This window comes from Aquila chrysaetos, chromosome 1, assembly GCF_900496995.4.
Source record: "Aquila chrysaetos chrysaetos chromosome 1, bAquChr1.4, whole genome shotgun sequence".
Taxonomy (NCBI): domain Eukaryota; kingdom Metazoa; phylum Chordata; class Aves; order Accipitriformes; family Accipitridae; genus Aquila; species Aquila chrysaetos.
Window position 1 is genome coordinate 48,226,530 of NC_044004.1, and position 22,177 is coordinate 48,248,706.

Genomic DNA, 22,177 nt, shown 5'->3' on the forward strand with positions numbered 1-22,177 from the left:
AATGTTGTGGTGCTTCAGTAGATGGTGTCCACTGCCAGGCTGAGCGCAGGTCCAGCAGAGCCAGCGCAGGTCCAGAGCTGCTGCAGGTCCTGGCTTTGGGAACAAAAGCCTCATTACCTTTTGCAAGACTAACACAGGTTCAGCAACCCATCTCATTGCCTCCCTTTAAGTTTCAACTGAGAGAAGGTAGGATTTCCTTTTCTAAAGTGTGTTCCTCCATCCTGTTTTGTTACGATTTTACAAAGCAAATTGTTTTCGGATGGAGAGCATTTTACCCAGGCAGTATTACAGGGGGACATGCAGGTACCTCTCTTCTGTTTTTTTTTTTTTCCAGAGCACTGTCTTGTTAAATGTTGAAAAAGTATTCCTATTAATTATGGAAGGTGGAGAAGGAAGCCTTTGCTCTCACGCTGGAGGATGCAAACTCGAGGAGTCCGAACTCATGCTCTGCAATGCTCTAACAGAGCACCTCTGCCAACTTCACTGCCATCACCTCAGGATGGCACTCAAAGTCAGGTCTGAGTCTGAGAGCTATAGGCAGGTTCGTAGGCAAAGAACTGCTATGGCTTTATCCTGTTAGCCTTGCAGAGCTTTCAAAACCTGACACAACAGTCTAATATGGTATCCTTTTTGTTTTCTTCAAGACATAGATTGCCTGGTATTATTGTAGCAACAGGGGGAGAAAATATTAGCACCCTGCAGCATTTAATTATAAAACATGACATCATTTGACACAAAACAGGCTCTTCCATTAGACAAGAAGGAACATGAAAACTGAGGACTGGCAGCTGTGCCAGTGAAGAGCTACCCAGTCAGATATATTGGTTGGCTACTACATGATCTCCCATGTTGCAGCAGCTCTTAATTTTGCAGGTTCTCTCTGAACAATTTACTGGAGAGTTTTTAGCCTGTTGAGGCCAGAATTTAAGAAAGTGTAATGAATCAGTGGCTTTTTGAAGTGTTGGGTTCACTCTGGCTCTTTTTTTTGATAGGCTATAGCACTCAGCCAGAGAGTAATGTTTCCTACTGCTGCAGTGCCATGGTGCCAGGAAAAATGTGGTCCAGAGATAAGGAAGTATCATAGTTAAAATGTGACATACCTGGGAATGCAGGAGACAATGGAGATTGTCTCCAGCTGTAGTGCTGTGTTTTCCAACTGAAAATACAAGTCAACATTTACCCATAGATACGGCATCAGGAAAATGAATCATGCCCAATAATAAGAATAAGCAAAAAACCTGTCCTAGGACAAGTATTTCATAAACAAATGTTGACTTTTTCTTGGCATCTCCATGATAAGCAATTAATTATAGCTTAAGAAAATACTGACATCTCCAGTTTAACAACATATGTATGTACACCAAACCTTAAATTTACACAGTATGAGCTGCAGATGAGAAAAAAATGTTTGTTTGCAATCTGAGACACTCTTTGATCATTCTTGTTGGAGCTCAGATGTTCCTCTCCTGTCCCTAGCTGTACCCTTCCGTGCCAGTAATTGTGCTCCTAAGATTGCTCATACATTTTACATTAAACACAAAAGAAGGACTGCAGGGACAGGGACTAGAAAGTAATAACTCAGACCCTGCACAGTGCCTTCATCAGGATTTCTGCAGTATTACTATACTTGTTGTATAGGCCTCATGAGTATCATCTTTTTCCCTGGACACAGGCCCAAGCAGCAAGGAAAGAAGAAAGGTGGCCTACACAGAAGTTATGTGTGTGTGTGTGTGTGTGTGTGTGAGAAAGAGAGAGAGAGAGAGAGAGACATGTATTTATAAAACCTGAGGGGTAGGATGATGTGGGAAAGGAAGGCTTTGTGAAAAGGCATGTATCCTCACTTTGTGGGCAAGTTTCTTATCCTCTAGATAATTACATAATTGCTCACAAACACACCTATAATGTGACAGAAGGCAAGGTTTTCGTTTCTTGTACAGGCTGTTAAATCTCTGAGTGATTCACTATGCTCTTTGTGGAAAAAGGATACTTACTCTTTAACCTCCTAATAAGGTTTTTTGAAAATCAGATTGTTTCTGAACACTATGCATATGAAAATTGCCATTTTTTTAAGTTGACTTGCACAAAATATCTGAAAATAACAGGGCATAACCTGCTTTCTTTTCTTTCCAGGAACATTACACACAGTGATTAGGACTTGTGAGAAACGGATGTACATTTCTTCACACTTAGGACATTGCGTATTTCAGTGAGATTGATGAAGGTGGTTTGATTTTTCACACAATTCATTGCAACACTATGCTCATACTGATGTAGGGGCTGAAGCCAGCAATACTGAACTCAAACAGAGTTTTATTTCTCATCTGAAAACTATGGCTGTGTAGTTTTTGTGGGGTTTTTTGTTTGGTTGGTTTTTATTTTTAAACAATGGCTCAAGGACTATTGACTTAATTGGTCTCCAGTTCAGGATTATGATTAACACAAGCTAGGAACTATGAACGCTTTCAGTCTTTTGTCTGCACTCAGCTAAGTTCTGTCATTTTAATCAGAAGTCAGTTGTTTGAGCACTAGACAGGATACCATACTTATCAAAGTGTAAAATCAATTTTGGAAGGCCAGCATGACCCTGAGAACCTGCAACATAAAAAACCACAGAGGCTTCATGCCACAGGTGTCCAGCATAGGAACAGATAAAAACAAATGTGTGCTAGCATTGGCTGATTGCTGCAAGTTCATAGACCCTCATCACACAAAATTGCTTCCCTTGAAAATACAATTATACTGTAGCATGAAATTTGTACTAGGTGCTTTATATATATGAAATCCCCATGATCATCTCTGCAAAAAAAACAATAACAAAGGCAATGTCAATCTGACTGCTGGATATGTGGAATAGTCTGGAACAAAACCTTTATGACAGAGAACACACATCTTCATCCCAGAATAATAGTCACAAAATTGTTCTTACATTCCCTGGTTGTCGTTATCTCCAAAACAGCCACATTGGCAGAAAGACCCATTGACGTTATGATGAAAATGAACATTAACCTTTTCCTGCTAGTAACAAACAAAGAGTGAATTGGTGGATACAGCACGTATTGTTGCAGTTTTTCCACAACTGTCACCCAAAGACAGCCAGAAGTCTGAAGAACAGTAGAGAAAAAAAATAGTGCCTTGTACGTGCAGCTATAGATTGGGGAATGGAACCACTTTTTCTTTACAGTTAGATTAGCATGGCTCTGTTTACTGGCTTATTATTTGTTCCCCCCTCATTGCCAGGTAGGGGCATGCAATGACAACAGTTTCAAACTCTCTCCCAGGAAAGAAAGGATCCTGTTAATTGAAAAATAGTAACACTGACCCTCTGTGTGTCCCTGGTACTCAAATAAAACAGGACTGTAAGTTCAATAACATCCCTTTACTTGGAGATGATAAGCCAACACAGTGACTGACAGAATTCATTTACAATAACCCATAAGCTCGCATTTGTACCACTATGCTGACTGCCTGATGACTGTCTGGAGAACATAAGTACCAAATTCTCCTCAATTTCTCACACTGCTACAATGTGATGACCCAACTTTTTTTTTTTTTTTTTTAATATACGATGGCTCTGGAAATGCACTGAATAACCATCTTACAGTATGTGACAATATATGTATAGTGTTGAAGTGAGAGTCCTTCAAAAAAGGGAGTATATTATCCAAGAAACACTAGCAACAATCAGACTACTCAGCCTTGTATTACAGAAGCCAACTGCAGTGCCAACTTTAAGATAGCAGTAGAGTAGCAGAGTCACCTGCACGGCCACAGCCTTAGTTAATAACACCACAGAAACCTAAATTCTTTTGCATATCTGAATTCAAAGGAAAGCATGTGATCCAGAAGATTACAAACAGCTAAGCATTCCATAATTTGCAATTTCATTGCTGCTTTCCCGTTCCTTTTCCTTGTTTCAACTTTTTTACAAAAAATATGAAAATAAACCAGGTGCATTTGTAAACATCTTTGAAACACACTTTGGTAATTACTCTGCCTCATGTTTTAGCTAGAGAGCTTCTATTGAAAAAATAAACCACTATAGTTAAATAAAAGATGCAATAGAGCACACATAAAAGAACTAAACAACTGCAGAAGTTTTTAACTGTTATCTGAGAGTAATATCTAACTGAAGTATAATTTTAGTAGCTGAATGCCGCATTTCAGTGAAGACCAGTTTTAGTAATAAAAGTGGTTGAGTGCCTAAATCGTACAGGTTTCCTTGAGATAAAAAGCTCTTATATGAACATAATATATGAGCTATTATTCTAGTGCTTTAAGAAATTGGTTATGTTACGGAGTAGCTTAACAGTAGCTTTAATATTTTGAAATTATTAAGAAGGTAAAATATAAACTCAGAGCATTATATACGTTTTCTGGCATGGCATCTTCCATCAGCTTGAAGAGTAATACAGAAACTTCAGTTACTTCACACCCATTTGCATGAATTATGTCAATGCACAACCACAGCCGTCACAAATCCTATGTCTTTAGGAGTCACTATTAAAGTTTTGGTAAACTTGTTCAACTTTAAATGCAAATTGCTGTTGTCCATCTATTAGATTGAGAGCAATCTCTCAGAGTGCTGGGATGCGCTGCTGTCCGACAGTGAGATGATGGAAAGGAATGTATGTGGCTTCCTCTCTTCATTTCCCATTCCTAAAGCTTTGGTTGGTAATGTACATCCTGCTCAAAGTGGACGGCTAAAAATTTTTGATTGTCAAATATTGTCCAAGAGTTTCAAAGGAATGCACGCATTTTTGTGACCTCATCTACTAATTTTGGAGCATTAGTCTACACATTTTGAACACTACTTTAATCTGAGGATGCGATCCATTAACCTGAATGTGGGAGACTCTTGGACATTTGCAAACATTGGAACAATGACTTGATAAATTATTTAAACTTGGACTTCAAATTATGGAATGGAGAACATACTTGTTTTGTATCAAACAATGAAATACAGCTTTCACCGAGAAGAAAATCCCAAAATTTCTGTAAGTCAGTGGAAAAAATAATTTATTGCAATTTCTTTTGCACATTAACGTGAAGCATTTATACATATATATTCTGTGCTGATAAGGTATACTAGATATAGACAATTTTTGTACACAAAGTAATTGCACTATCCTATTTTGTAATGCAAATATTCAGAAATTATCAGTCATATAAGAACAGGTATTATTCACATAAAAATGCACTGTATGTTGAAGTTACTAAAGGTCTACGCAGCTGAAACCTTTTCCGCTTTTAGTAACTGTATCAGCTGATAAAAGACACTATGTCCCCTTACAAGCTTTACATCCCTTAAATATGCCATGATGCCTAGAATATTATCAGGTCCTCCCAAGGAATAAAATAAGATCATTTCTGAAAATTAGACAAGACCAAAACAAAAGGCAACCATGACAGCCATGTCCTGGCAGCATGCCTTTCAATTCTGGGGGCTGGGGGCACCATCAGAAAAGAATCAAAGCACTACAGATGGTCTAAAATTGTCCAGCAATCTATTATTAACAAGACAACTTAATTTAGTTAATATAAATCAATGAGAAATACATTGCAAATGAACAGCATTTCAGTAGAAGTACATTGGCACATGCTTCAAATGGCAGTATCAGACAAATAACTGCCCCCTTTCAATATAGAAATGTTTACATAGTGTCTACAAAGGGAAAATGCAGGGTGATATCGAAAGAGGAACCTTTTTCTAACCAAGAATTTACAGTGCATCAAGTGTTATTCACAAAATGAACGGGAAGCATGGTAATAGCAGAACTATATCTGATAAGCCACATTTATACAATAATTTTCATAATGCTGCTGTAGGTATTTTTAAAAATAGTTCTTTATGTTCATTGCTCTGCCCAACAACTGAAACACCTGTCTTTCCAGAAATGTCACTGATTAACGTAACCACTATACTTCAGAGATGAAGATGAAGATGTGAAGCATTAGATTGAAGTGGTTAGTTATGGCATGCATACTACAAAATTTTATTCAATATTATCTGGTGGTAGGAAGGGTCACATGACTGACGTGCAAAAATGCCTATCAAAAAAAAGAAAGCTTGAAATACATGCTCATAGCAGAGATACAACAATACCAAACATTAAGGACAAAAAAAAAGCAAGCGAGCCTGGAGAAAAATGGTGAGTATGACTACAGGAGTAGGGCAAAAGACAATGGTACTGCACATGGCAATGGGAGATATGATGTGAAATAACATCCATAACTCAACCTTACTGCCTGGCACCCTATTTTGGGGACAGTATTGCACCCTATCCAGCGTCCTCTTCCTCTTCCCTCAGCTCAGAAAGCATCTTGCTTTGTTTCCTTGAGTGCATGCAAGTAGAATTTGAGAAGTAAGGGATTTTCCTTGAAGCAACAACATAGTGGGTCAATGCAGTGACAAAATACATTTTACAACTTGCAACCGATATCAGTACATAATAAAAATAATTAAACACAGCATATGTAACTCACGTATTTCTTTTGTATGTGTTGTATGTAGGAATGTACAATTCCTACATTCCCTGATGAACTACCAGCTCTGACTGAGATACTTTAACTTCTTCCCATCAGTAATGTGGGGATGGGACAGAAGAGAAAGCTATTTGAAAGTGGGGAATGATGGAAATTGCAGTCAGACATCTGAGGCTCTCTGCAAGCTTTACTTTTTACAACAAATCTGTTTCTCAAGAGAGAAGCTGCAGCTGAACCTCTGTTAAAATAATAATGATGGTAATAATTAATCCCATAACATGCAAACAAGCAGATGCAAAATGAGTAATTGGTCACAGTTGCTTTTGTTCTATGTATATTTCTCATGCAATTATAATTTTTGCTGTAATGGTATCATGGAAGAGGTATCTTAAGCGGACAAAAGTAAAGGAGCAGCACTCCAAACCAACACTGATTCTTGTAAATCAGGTCTTTCTCAGAAGTAACTACTGCTCATGGTGACTGATATTGCAGATGCCAGCTTAGGAACCGAGTTTGAGGTACGCTGAGCAGCTCCGACCCTATAATTTTCTACAGGCCTAGCAGAGAGACAGCATATTTTAAGCCTTGGTTTCACATCTTTATGCCAGCTCCAAGTATTTTGTCCTCTTTCCTCACAATATATTAATTACTGGGCTTCAGGGTAAATATTATGCTGATAGATTTGCAAATGCTGAGCTAACCACTCTCTAAGGGATCTAATGAAAAGGAGAATATATCACTAATGTGAATCAATCCTAGATTTAAAGATATTGGAGGTAGAAAACTTCACAGTAAAAGAATATTCAACAGAAATATCTTCAGGATGATTTAAGAAATAATTTTCATTTTTACTTCTATAAGCCACTTCTTGCAATATTCTAGAGTGACCTTTCAGGAAATTTACTATATAGTTTCTGAATACATGTTATCATGCCATACTTATTGTTATGAACAGTCCCCTTGAAATTAACGGTACTGCACATGATAATATATTAGCATATGTATGTGTTTGAAAGGTCAGAGAGAATAAGATGCTGAAAAGAAAACCAAGACTACACGCTTGCCTAAAGCAAAGCGATTACTCTGGTAATCAAACATAAAAAGTTGGTTATCTGATTTCTGCTTTTGGATTACAACTATTATGTACAGCCTATAAAGTGCCAGAAATAACATGAAGAGTACCTTCACAAGACAAAGAGAAACTGCAAACAATTTAGAAGATCTTAAAGGAGTAAAACTCAGTGCATCTTGTGTATGGACAGTGGAAATTGTGCAGGGAGTGAAAAAGAATTAAAAGATTAGAGGATTATATTCTTTCACTTTTCAAAATCACCTCTGACAAAATGATTATCCGTTCAAATCACCACATGAATGTATCTTTCTAGTCTCCTCCGAAACTTACTACAATTTAGAAGAGGTATCTGTGGTGGGAGAAGTCCTTCTATCTATAAGAATTACACGTTAATCCGAATTTCAGAATTAACAAAAACTAACAAAATTAGAGAGACTTTTTGAGTATGCTTAAACTGTTAGTCTTAAGTGCTCCTGAAAATCAGGCTGACAGCATTTTTCTGTCAGGTTTATTCCTGTCCCTGTGACCCTGTCTACAAAGCTAGAGTAGTAGATAATAGTATCAGCAAGGACCTCTCAGGATTGCTGTGAGGATTAACAAAACCAACTGTTGTACAAGATCGCTAAATGGAAATTGCAATATTTAAAATTCTGAACTACCCGAACCCTATATTCATATTAAACATGGGTGAGGCTGAAACAAGGAAAATACCCACCTGACTCAGTACCCCTCTGAAATTTTACATTTAAAATCACAATGTGCCCTGCTACAAATGATAGGACATAATTTATAATGCAGAAAAAAGTGAAAGGTGTTTAATTAAAATATATTTTAAATACAACTATAGATTTGAAAGAATGGTAGCCACGTGAAATTATAGTTAATCTTGATACAGAATAAAAATAGAAAACTATTATCAAAAGTGGCACCCAGATTATTATTGTAAGTAATATATACTAAAATACAGACTTCAGGAGAGTTAAAGTACAGGCTCTCCCCTGAAGTTTAATACTGGGGGTTAATACTAGGAGTTACCATTAAAAAATCAGTATTCATATACTTTGGTACCAGTGGTAATAAATCTGGATTAGATCTCCTGAAGAGCCCAAACAGTTTAACAGCCTAAATTTCATTTTCAGAAGCACATGAGTATTCAGACACATAATTAATTGCCTGTGACTTACAAGAATTATTTCAGTCAAGGTAACTGATGACTTCCATTATTTTAGTCAGGTGTATTTTTAAGATTAAATACATTAGCATAAAACTCTTTCTTCTTGTATTGCTTCAAGATAAAATTCAAGCTATGTAAATTACTTTTACCCTTTTTTTTCTCCCTGTTGGCAATGGGTGGAAAGTATGCACCTGCTCAGCTATGGCAAATCAGCTGGCATACTGTAACCTGATTAAGTGTCTAAGTTTGTATCATACTTGTAAGTCTAGATCTTATTGGCTTTTAATGAGACTTTGGTTAATACATGCCCAGACTTTTGAAACTGAGGCATAAGCTTAAAGACCACTCAGTGCTTGAAGAGCTTTTCCCTACATCATTTTGAGAAGAGGATTTAGGCTCATATGTCATTTAGAAGAAACAGTTTTCACCCTGTATATTTCTAAAGCAAGACCTCTATCATGCAACAGTCTCTGAACAAGCAGATCCACGTGGGGTTAACAGACCACCATACACATCAGGTGTGAACCTGCCTGCAAGTAGTTGCTGGGCTGTTGCCTATATATTTGAAGGCACATTTATTCACTCACTGTAATAAAGCAAATGGTGAATTTTGAAGTGCTGATAACCAGACATGTCAGCTAAACAGAAATGGATGTTATATTGCAAAATCTAGTATAGTGGAGAAATCCGTAAGAAGAGGGAGATATAAATATTTAAACACTTGGCATTCCCTCAAGGACTTTTTAAAATACAAAAGTATTCTTTCAGGGACTGTACAAACTGCAAAGACAAATAATCAAGGACTTAATGTGCTGTCAAGATAGTAAATGCATTAATGAAATAGTCTTGTATAAAACTCTTCATTTTTTCTAGGGAACATTTAGTTTTGCAAATGCAAATGGCTCTCAGTGGTTTAGATTAAATTTGTCATGTTTATGCCTTGTTTAAAAAAAAAAAAAATTACACTCTGTTTAGTCATACCTCTGTCTCTGTACTCTTTCTGGACAAAAACCAAACCTGCATCGGTTCTTTTTTACCCTTCATAGAAACTGGACCCCTGTACTCCAGGTGGAACTGAGGATCTGAATTTTCTGGTGTCATAAGACACCTGAAATTGAAAGAGAAAACATGTAAATGTATGCACGCCACACACTATAAAAAATATTAAACATGCTACAGATGTGAGCAAATTAACAAAAGAGTCAAATCTATCTCTAGATCATTATTATATTTGCATACCAATAATGGTATATCATAATGCAGTCTGCCATACAGTTTCATGAGAACTCATGTACTTAAATAAAGTGTTGCAGGAGTCCTGTCACTTTCAACTCCAAAGACACTGATGTTATACTGACAAAGTGATTTATTTTAAGATGTCAACACCAATAAAAATATTGCATCACTCACCTGTAAGTATATTCAGAGACATTGATCTTTCCCTTTTCTCCAGTAGTTTCTGTTCTGCTTGTTAGATTGACAGTATTTCCAAAGAGACAGTAACGTGGCATCCTTTGGCCTATGACACCTGTGACTACCTCACCAGTATGGATTCCTATTGTTATCTTTAGAGAAAAAATAAAGTTTGAATATTCAAAATCAACGTAACGAATCTGATGCTTCTGACTAAATACAGGTATTATGCCATTTCTATTTACTAGAGTTTATTTTTCCAATGTGTCACTCCTGCTTCTTCAAAGCCTTGCATTTTGTGTTTTGTGTCCTCCCACATGAAAGAACAAAATCCGTATTTTTCCAGCATGCACCAAGCCATGCTGCTATTATGTACTGTGAAATTAAAAAAAGTGGAAAGAGAGGCATACTCTGCAGGTCTGCGTTTAATGAGTACTCAGAAGATACAGAAATGAATGGTGTAGGTCAAGAAAAAAAGATGTTTCTTAGAGGAAACATGGTATTTTGCATTTAAAAGAGATAGGACAGGGGTTTGGAGAAGCTCATTCTTATAGCACATTACAGTTATTGTAAAGCCCCAAATCAAACCTTCTCACTTCTTTGCCCAGTGACAAAGTGAAGTACACAGATCTAAGCTAGGTGTTAGACCAATAACATTCATGGAAATAGAAATATGCGTCACACTCATTACTTATTTTGCTTTCTTTCAAAGCCTTCTGATGAGGACAGGTCAATGCAGCCTCCCCCATTCTGAATTAATACCACAACATCTTCATAAAATCCCACAATGAGTGAATTTCCACTAATGTACATGGTTGCCAGTAGTCATTGCCATAACTGCCTATGGAACTGTATTTTTCTTTTTAAAGCAATATTTTCTCATGCTGAGGATCTGAAGCATGATCAAAACTATTAGTGAAGGAATATTATTGTTCTGTTCATAGAGATGAAGAAGACTTAACAATTGTACTTGATGCGCAATGGGAATTTGTTGATTAGATTGAAGTGATCGGAAAACAGACATAAATGATGCGTACCTAATGTATTCCTTTAAAAGGTTAAGCACAATATTAGATTTTAAGGTCTGGGAACTGCACGTGTCACATCTACATGTGACTTTTCATATTATTTGTAGCTCTCAGTCTCAAAAACTAGCAATAACAAAGTTTGCACCAACTGGGACTTGAGCATTATCATATTTCAAAGCATTATCATCATATCAAAGAATGGGCTCTTCATTCAAGCCCACACATTTACTAACCTGTACAGGCTCACCATCTACTTGAACTTGGCCTGCTATTTCCATCATATCCAATGCCAGGTGGCAGATAGATCGTGCATGATGAATGCAAGGCTCTGGTAGACCACTCACTGTCATATACTTGTCCCCAACTGTTTCCACCTATCAAGATACATATTTTTCAATTACTTTATTATCATGGCCTTTAGAGTACTAGAATGGACATCGTGCTTCCTTCAAGACTGCTTGTCCTTTCAAATAGTTTCCCTTCACTTTCATTCAAATCACCCTAATTCCCATCATCTCTGCTTGTTACTGAAGAGAATTTATTGTATGCCCACAATGTAACAAATTCAAATGACATTGTGATTGTGTGAATTTGAGCCTCTCTTTTGGGGTCTTCTGAATTTCTGTAGAAACTGAGCACAATGTTTGCTTTGACTCACACCCTTGATTCACTTGGTACAGGACATAAAATTGATTTCTAGTAAAAGCTAGGAATGAATCTTATACGTATAAACACACAAGCATACACATGTACATATATATGGGATCTCTCTCTCTCTCTCCCTATCTACCTGCTACCAGATGCATCTGCAACTATACCTCATTCCTAATGAAGGAATGAAATTCACATTGAATAACTGAATAATAAGTTATAATTTACAACCACGAGACCCAGGTATATGACTGAAAAACTTAAAGCATAGGGTCAGCAGAACCACAAACTGCTTGTGTAAGTGTTCACATCTGCTAAAGGTGGAAGTAGAATTATAAATCCACCTAATGGGTGACTGTGAAGAAATCCTGTTGAGAACTAAGCCCTTTATGTTCCTTCATACATTTAGAGATAGACAACATACTCTTCTTTAGCTATGTAATATCAGGTAACACAGTTCAAAGACTGAGAACATAACTATTTTTTTAAAAAAGACTAAAATCCAAAGGATGGAAAAGAGTGACAGGATAGTAAATTATTGAAAAGTCACAGATTAAATACTTTGAAAATCTTCTGCTTACCTTATAAACAAATGGATTCCTTCGTGAATCAGTCAGAATATCAAATCTCGTGTAAAGATCATTTAAAAGATTAACAATCTTCATGGCTCCCTCTCCAGAGGCATGTTTACTACAGAAGGCATTGAATCCAACAATGCCACTGAAAAGAATGGTCACATTGTCATACCGCTTAGCTGGAACAGGACGCTTGTGTCTCAGTTCATTTGCCACTGATGGTGGTAGAACAGAGTACAGTAATCTAAATGTGTAAGAAAAGAAAGGCACAAGCAAAACAGAAAGAATGTGGAGAAAGGTCTTTGCACCAGCACTCTTCAAATATTAACTTAGTACCTCTCATAGTGTTTATTACATACTTGCATCATCAAAGAGCAATATAAAAGATGATGTTTACTGAACCATATGTTATTTGGGAAACAGGAGCTGATATACATCAGTGTACCTAAAGCCATGACATTTCAAACACACACTAATACACCTAAATTACCAACAAAATGAGGCATATATTACTAATTCTTCTGACATGATCTGTTAATAGTGTCTTGGATCATTTCTGCTTATTGCTTAAGTGTTTCTGCCATATCCTCAGCTCATATAATCTGGTTTTGCTCACAGAACCATAAAAACTGCAAAAAAGGCCATGAAGAGATCAGACAGTTTTCCACGCTTGATCAACTCATGCATTGCTAAATGCTTCCTCTTCTGTTGAGAATGATGCTTTTAGGGTTTATTGCATGTTTTTATAATTAATAGTCTATATGACATATTAAGACTTGTTCATATTAGAAATTATGCAAAAATAAAATCCAAATCACACACACAGAGCTTCACTCCACTCTCATGTATATTCCTTCAACTTTCTAACTGCCATCATAAGGTGTATTTCCCTCCTTAAAAAGCTAAGTGGGCAAGCTGAAGATCTCTGACTGTTTCACAATCTTAAGCATCATTTTGTACACAGCCTCCTGCACAAACCCTCATTAGTTGCATTTTTGACAAGTTCACTACTGCATGAGTTATAATTAGTGAATACTTTTCGCACATGATATAGTAACTGACACTGTCTGTTCCAGTGGCTGCCAAGAAGGCTCGAATTCCTGAAGATAAAATGACTTTATAAAGCAAGTAACCAGGAATGAATAGAAAAAGTATTTTTTAGGCTTCTTTTCTCTCTCACTCTTCCATTCATCCCTTTCAATAATTTTCATTACTACAAAAAAAAACCTGTCAATAGAATTCATAGCACAACAAATGTTAATTCTACTACTAAACAAGCATAAGCCACTATAAATTCTTCTGTTACAGAGATGGGAACTATGTTTTATAAACAAGAGTCAACCATCAACCCCACGTGGCTTGTCACACAAACTTTTGTTTAATTTACCTGCCAGTAGTCCTTGAGCTGGGCTGCCATAGACTAATGCTATGAATTTGATTTTATAGTTACCTGTAGAAATGGATTTGGGGCCTAATGCATATACTCTATTATTATGTACTTAGATCTAGATAGTTGTATTATCTAGATAGCCCCAAAAGTTACTACGGGTAACTATAAAATCAAATTCCTAGCATTAGCCTATTGCAAAACCTCACCTTTACACAGACTATTTTCAAGGCTTATAAGATGTTTTCCTGTTCTATTACCCTGTGAGCATGGCAGTCCAGAAAGACAAAATGGTCTACAGCTGGTTTACAGAACTCTGTCAAATAGTAGCATTTGGGCATTCATCAAATTCATCTTGGCTACAGGGACTGCATGTAAGAAAATCTGCAAAACTACTGGTTTAGGTAATTCACAAAACAAAAAGAATTATCAGTTCACTTCTCATATGTTTCCTTATCAGGGAAGGAGCCATCAAAACATCTGTGCCTGTAACAGCCTAGACTGCAGATGATATTTGACAATCTAAATAAAGAAATACCCTATGAGGCATTGAAGTAAAATGTTCTTTCTTGACTCCAAAATTATCAGCCCTGAATATCTCTTATATTCCTTCCAAGATTCTGTTATTTTTTGCAGAAGGTAGCTATAAATAATATATTGATGTGACTGTTTCAGCTCAAAATCAGGATTTGATTCTTACGTGTCTGTCTTTTTCTTTTCATCTTCCAGTGCACGCAGTGTGTGCTGCAGTCTGTCAGTGAGGATCTCAAGCTCTTGAGTCAGTTTATATTCCTCTCTGAACTGCTCTCCCAAAAGAACCAGATCACGGGTAGCATCATGCAATGGAATATCACTCAGATATAAACCTCTTCTGGTTAAATCATCCAAGTTCATCACACTGCAATATGTAACAATACGGGTACAATTAAACTTGCCAAAGGAGCATTTAAAACTCAAATGAGCAGCAGAGGCTGCTGAATAAGAGAAGAAAGATTCCGCTTCTGAACTTGTGATGAACTGTACAACATACCCCTTCTATGAAATACCTTATTTGTGTTCATTCACATTAACACATGGCTCTATTTTTACATTTAAATACAGAATTCTCATTGGTCACTTCCATGAACATATCAAATACACATACTTCAGTACACAAATAAAAGTGAGATTATGTTAAGGTAGCCTCTTCCCTTTCTGTCTTCATCCACTCTCTCCCTTTTACACAGGAGATTAACATATCATAACTGTGTAATCTGGTGTGTTAGCTCAACATGCTCTTAGCTAAAGAAGCCCTCCATTCAATCGCCCATTGCAACCACTTCTTTATAATCATCACTGCTCTATTACATTAAAACTACTGCAAAAATATATGAATCCACAGAGGAAACCAAATCATTGTGGCATTTCTTAGTACTCTCAGAGTAAGAAACAAAGGACAAAACTTGCCAAAAATCACAGAATCATGAGGAATTCCCATTTGTACAAACTGGGCCAGAGCATCCGGGTGCTTATATTGAATTATTTAATAATCAGCCATGTTCTGATGTTTAAATGCTCCTCCCTCTTTTCATATAAACACTTCAAAATCAATGAAATCACTACTTGAACCAATTAATCTCTGTAGTACTACTCCCCTAAATGTTCTTAAAATTAGTAACTGTAAAATGAAAATCAACGTTATAGAACTCTAGGTTTAAAGTACCTTGGCGAACAAAGAAAGAGAATGCTGTCTGCTTCAGGCAAGTAGATCATTTGCCCTTTCAGGCGTAAGCAGCTGATTTCGGTGCCAGTCAGTTCATCTTCACATTCCAGCTTTTCCACATCCAACAGCCCCTCCTGGTGATCAAAAGTCACAATTATATAAGGACAATGGTATGTGTGTTATGCACCAGGCCACATACGTAAGTGCCTTCACTAAGAAGGCAGTCAGAATGTCTGGAATAGAGTTACAGCCTACATTAAACCCCAATTAATTTCTCACTTGAACATATCCATATTTTAATACTGTGATTTGCTACCTCAAAGATATAAAGCATGGTATCTTTCTTTACATTCATGTTCATAACTTCTTCTTTTCTTCTGTATCATTTCTTAACAATAGTTTGACAAAAGTATTGCCTATTCTGTGAAGATCTATCTGTGCCTGGGAGCACATCTAAGATATCTTGGTTTCTCTCAGGTACAGTTTTCTATAAATAAACAGCCTCCTTGATGTAGTAGGTGCTACTCTACATGCTGCATTCATTCATATCACCCACCTCCTCTCCTGCCCTCTTTAGAGAAAAGGACACAGAACTGTGTATGAATGTATGGGCCCAAGCAAGAACACATTTCATATTTGTCTCCCATATTGTTATGAAGCAAAAGTAAATGTAATTGCCTTTCTACATTTACTTTGGTACAACGCCATATAATGGGTTGACCCCTTACAAAGAAAGCATCAGACATGAAGTATATGTACTTCATCATGCCTATATACCATTCTACTTAACAGATACATATGAATTCATGCCTGTGACTTTTTCTTGGCTCAAGACACAAAAGTAACTGAGTGTACTACTGTGCAAAGAATTTTCTCCGAAGACTTCTGAGCTTTCAGCACTTCTTCTTATCTCTCCAAAGCATACTTACTTAAAGAAAAGCCAGGTGAATATTCTCTAGTTACCTTGGTCCTCAGCACAAAGACTGTATTGATATGTGAGAGGATCCCATGGAAACTAATATCAATATGAGGCCGGACCAAGGAGAAAACTGACAACAGACTGCAATTTCCCGGCTGCAGCTAGAATAAAAAAAAAAAAAAAAGGAAAAAAATAGATTGTTATGTTTTATAATAAAAATATACTGAATGGAAGATAATATATACTTTATGCGTTCTCCATTAAAACACAAGGTTTTTAAATTAAGGATTTTACATCACAAGTATATTGACTTCAAAGTGCAATTCTAGTCTGCAAGATGATTTTGTAAAATTGTGTTAAGACTATCACATTTGTTATCTGTCAAACTGTTCCCACTCTACAGTAAAAAAAGCTTTCCAGCATTTTCCTCCTAAGTGACCTCCTTCAAACTCCCTTTTCAATGAGCTATGTTCTCTAAAGCATCAACTCCGATAATAAGGATTCTGATAGCCATCCTCAGCAGGCTGGATAGTTTGTTATAGCTGTTCAGTGAATGCCCTTGGGAAAAATCTGGCAGAACTACTTACAAAGCTCTTCTTTCAAATCTTTCTGCAAAATTCAGAGAGAAATCACCAAAAACAAATTGAAGGAAAAACTAAATAACATAAAATTGATTTTAAAAGTATGTCCATGATTCAGAAACAACATGGTATGTGCAACATTAGCCTACATAATTGTAAAGATCATTTGTTGTTTTCATCATCTTACCTTTAGCTTCTCTCATATTATTGCTTTTACCTGTTGCTTATTTTTAGAAACACTGTCAGCTTTCAGGCAAGAACTGAGGTATCCTATTCATATGCAGAATATATAACATTAAAAGGACCTCTGACTACTCTTTTACTGTAAATAACCAGAGGAAATTGCAGCAGCAGCATTCAGTTCAGAACACATATATACATATCACAAACATAGTATGGCTCATTAATTCTGATCCTTTGATGCACAAGCCAAGAAAGTATACTACAACTTCTGTTATTTTGCTCTTCAGTTACTCTGACAGCTTAAGTATTTGAAGGCATTACTGTCAAGTAATATCTATAGATTATGTATTTGCTGCTACACTATACAGCACTATGAGCAAGACCATTTCCTGAACCCCAGGCCAAGTCGCACTGACTGTCCCACATCCACTTTAAAGAGTTATCTGCCACCTTCATAGCAAAAGTATCTTGGAGTGAGCTACAAGAAAGAATCAGGTATCAAGCTAACACCTGAATTGTGGGGGTGATCAGGTTTTCTCTGCTCAAGCTTATTCTCTTACTGCACATGGACATGACCATAATGAACAGCGCTGTTGTAGAATTAGGGCTATTTTCACTGTCCTTTTTCAAACAAGAGCACAATGTAGTAAAAATTATAGTTATACAGGAACACTGTTTAGACAGAGAATCCTGAATCTATTTTATTCATCTTTAAAATAAACCTTTGAAGCATTTACCATTAGGAATCTCTATGATTATTCATGTATGAGAATCATCTAACCTGTGGAAGGACTCTGTATATAGCATTGCCACACTGTGTGACGACCAGATCTCTGTCAAATATTATGTGGAAAGGAAAGGCCTTGCAGAAAGTATAGGGACTGATGCGAGACTCTTGGGTACCATTTTCTTCAAATCTGTCGAGGTCTTCATAGTAGTCTTCTTCTTTAGACTCTTTCTCTTCAATTAAAAACTGAATGTGGTCACATTCTTCATTTCTCTGTTGAATAACCTAGAAAAATGAAGGAAAACATGAAAAACTGAAAACTCTGCTACTCATTAATAACTGGAATACTACTATGAAGACAGGAATACATTTAAAGCAGAAAGATGAATTCAAGAATGATATCTGCATCTTGAAAAATACTATATTCTACTAAGGATTTCTGATTTTAGACATTCTTCATAATTCCAGGTGAATAATTATGCCTTTGCTTAGCCACAGTTGCCGTTTGCATGAACAACATATTGAAGATCGCTCAAATACAATCTATAAAGTCTGAGTGAAATGCACGTCCTGAAATCATGGGTCAAGGCTCAAGTTATGCTTGCTTTTACCCGTACATGCCAGAAAACAGGACTCTCTCTTCCCCTTGAATGAACATGTGGCAAGTCTTGAGTTACACAGACCACTTGAATCCTTATTTTGATGAAAGCTGTTTGCAAGATCTATAATACAACAGCAAACAGTGCTGACCAGAGGATGGGCATGTCACAGTCAGACAGAAGAAAGGTGGATGGAGCAGATGTTTGAATATACAGTCCTTACACATGCAAGCAGTGATGACTGTAAGATCAGGACCAACAGATAAAACTAAAAGCAATTACAATCTTCTCCAAGCTGCATTCCATATTAAATGAAATCACAGCAAAACCAGAGTCATCTACAACAGTCGAATCTCAAATAAGTGTCTTGAATATAGCATTTCACACTTTAGTAATTTTACTCAAAGTTAGTAGAAAATATGAAATTAATAGGGATTATTTTGTTTGCAGTGAGAGTCATGTATTGCAGTATAATTAAAGCTAGTAACTAATAGAATAACGTAATTTACCTTGAGAGACCAAATTCACCTCTTCTCAAGCCTAATTAGATTTAATGACTGGAACAGAACAATTCTATTTACACACTATTGTTTAGCGGCAGCCTTCTGGAACATGTTGCACCTGATTCTACTTTCATGTAGAGTCTGATCCTAAAGCTACTGAAGCAAAAAAAGGCTTCTTAAAATCTCTAATGCATCCTGATTCTGTCCTTCACACATAGTCTAACCACAGAGATTAACAGTTACAATATGAAAACAGAACGGATATGCACAAACAATGCACTTGATCCCTTAGATGTTTAGTTTACTAATTATTTCTCCTCCACAACTGTCAGCCATGCTAGCTCATCAGTTGGGGAGTGCCGATTCCTTTATTTGTTCCTATACAAATGGAGGAGTCTAAAACAACAGAACTATTTTACTGCTAAATGATACTTAATTTAAGACAGTAGTGTTCCTTGATGCCCTATTTGACTATTCATTTAAAGGAAAGACAGGCTTTTCTGGAGGCCAGTTCCGAGCAGGAGCCTGATTTAGGTGCTCTATACCATGTGCTGCATTAGTCTTCTCTTTCTATTGCATATGTAAGTAACTTAGAGAAAGATCATCCTACTAAATTTACCAGCTAATGTAGGTACCTAAAGCTGGATGTATGAACAAGTTCAAATGTTAATGATGATAAAACCTAAGTTCCTGAAGAAACTGTGTTGATAATCCATACGGCAGTGTGTGGCAGAGAGAAGTGGGAAATTATGAGTTAATAAGAGGTAAACCTTGGAAAGAATATGTGGTGGTCATCTGAGGAAAACAAGTTATGTGGGTTTGTCTAGGAAAATGGAACACAGTAGATGGAAACCCAGTTCTCCTCTGAATTCAGGGTTTAAAGGTTCTCCATGTCTTCCTCTTCTTTTAAATCATTATCCCTGAAATTGTAAGAGGCTGTGGCCATACTGAGGATTGACAGAATGCAGTTACAGTCTTAAGTTCTTACTATCACTCATACACACTCCCACAGGTTTTATTTTATTATTACTAGTATTGCATCGAGGGATAGCCGAGATTATACACAGTACCCTTTTTCAGATTGTGTAGAATTATCACTAGAATTGATCTATGCTTCCAGATCATTTCCAGTCTTGGATCTTACTTCAAAGAGTTGCTCTTGCCACTACTGGAAAAAAAATGCATACTTTGGATGAAAAGCTTCTTCATTCAGCAAAGCAGTCCTAAAATTCATTTTTAAAGATCTAATAATTTTTAAGGAAATGTTCATATTAACAGCACATCACCTTCCAGAGATATTAATATTATCACCTAACGACCGCCTTAGTCACTGCATACTAGTATTCTGTTACCAACCTGCACTTGTACTTACAGATTTTTAACTGATTTTTAACAGATTTTTTACCATGCAGCACCTAATGGATTTTTTATAACTTCCCATTTTTTTCCATTTATTAGAAATGAATGATGCATGCATAAACAAAACTCAAGTGTTGGTTAAAAAAACCCCACCTATAAAAATAGAAGTGCTACATGCTTCAAGATGTCTAGCTAAGTTTGAGACACGACGCTCCACAGATCCTACAAGCTTACATCACACATGATGTGCTATTTTCCTAACCTTTATAGATTAGAACTGTGTCAGTAACAGTGCAAAGCTGCAAGTTTCACAGCCATCTTCAAATTCATTTGCAACACTATTTTTGACCAGACTCCAGGGCATCTAGAAATGCTTGCTTTGCTAGGGCATCACATTAGGGCAGGAGATGAACAACAGGCCAAACACATGGAAATGTCTCATATCTACAAAACAGCCACAGCGCCAGCTGCACACTCCTGGTAAACCTGATATGCTGTGGACATGCCTGGTTTACTGAATTTGATTCTGGTCATCCATGCACAGACCCTTATTAACAGAAGCTACAACCATACTCCTCTCCAGGCTTAGCAAGCTACTGATTCATCCTTAAATAACTTCCTACTGGATATGTAATTTCGCGATGCCTTATCTGCTCACATCATTTATGCACTATCTAATCTTCCTATCTCATGATTTCATCCACTTTGTCAGCAAGTTTAAAATAAGCACTTCTGGCCATTAACATAATATGCTAATTTCTGTCCCTTCACCTTTGTACCTACAGATCCAACCTAATTGGCCAGATACTTATCTCACATAAAGACGTGCCCTAGATACTCTGCAGTAAGCCTAATTAGAATAGAACTTATATATTGTTTCATTCTGCAAGTGAAGTTTGCAAGCCACAGAATTTCAGTATCATTTAAATATTGTTGAAGAAGCCTCTGCTAAATGCTTGACAAATGAAAGTTCAGTGACAGAAGCAACAAAGCCAGGAATCAAGTCTAATTCTTCCTCCCCCTGCGGTCTTAGCTCATGAAGTGACATCATTTCACCACGTCTAAGAGCTCAATCACCATAGTAACTGCAGTTAAAAACTGAAGGGAAAAATCACTCTCCTGGTTTCAAAGAGAATATATAACATCTAACTGCTAACCTGCCTGTGCTTTCCAGAAGATATATCTTCAGAGTTTGTCCTTGCTTAGCCAAGTGAAAAGTCACACCAATATTTCAGGGAAGGACTATTCAGAGAACAGTTACTTTAAAATGACTTTGTGGTTTAATATATTCGGTGAGCTTCACACACAATATTAAATCAAGCAGTATCACTGTGATACAGCATGTATAACAAACATATGCTATCTGTTAAACTTTCACTGATGTATCTACAAGAGAAGACTCAATTCTATAGATATGAGCATGTCCCCAAGGCATACTCGTATCTCAGTATGAGGGAGGGACAGAATGTCCTTGGACAGGGATCTTTTTCCATCAGATTGTGAAGATTAATGCAAAGTCAGGTTTTTGCCATTTAAAGGTCAACACAGGATGAAATTCTTCATCTCCTCTGATCAAAACCACCTGTGCAATGCTACTTGACAAATTTCACTGCAGCTGTTTCAGGGTGATCCTGAGGCAAAGCAGTTCACCGTGGAAATAGCACCACTCTTAGCTTTGCACACCCAAAGTTAAAACTGCAGGGATGTCTCCACCTGGCAGCTGGTTTCAAGGTGGAGACTCTCACTGCACCGAACCTCAGAGCCTGGAGCTAGTGAAGTTTCCTGCTGCCCTTATGTCAGAATTAGAGGCTGATTATGCTC

General features: G+C 36.9%; 1 protein-coding gene across 3 annotated transcripts in view; it reads right to left on the bottom strand.

The window, feature by feature from the left end:
• GUCY1B1 (guanylate cyclase 1 soluble subunit beta 1) overlaps positions 1 to 22,177 on the bottom strand; it is a 59,871-nt gene that overhangs the window by 10,083 nt on the left and 27,611 nt on the right. For 2 of the 3 annotated variants that reach the window (XM_030017117.2, XM_030017135.2), the window contains 8 exons: positions 17,950 to 18,180; positions 16,449 to 16,565; positions 15,486 to 15,619; positions 14,484 to 14,681; positions 12,403 to 12,640; positions 11,404 to 11,544; positions 10,140 to 10,294; positions 9,711 to 9,837 (listed from right to left, as the gene is read on the bottom strand). In XM_030017117.2, coding sequence (XP_029872977.1) covers positions 9,711 to 9,837; positions 10,140 to 10,294; positions 11,404 to 11,544; positions 12,403 to 12,640; positions 14,484 to 14,681; positions 15,486 to 15,619; positions 16,449 to 16,565; positions 17,950 to 18,180 — 1,341 coding nt within the window. Of the gene's footprint in view, positions 1 to 4,999; positions 6,334 to 9,710; positions 9,838 to 10,139; positions 10,295 to 11,403; positions 11,545 to 12,402; positions 12,641 to 14,483; positions 14,682 to 15,485; positions 15,620 to 16,448; positions 16,566 to 17,949; positions 18,181 to 22,177 lie in introns of those variants that run through there. The other variant, XM_030017127.1, reaches the window with a different exon arrangement.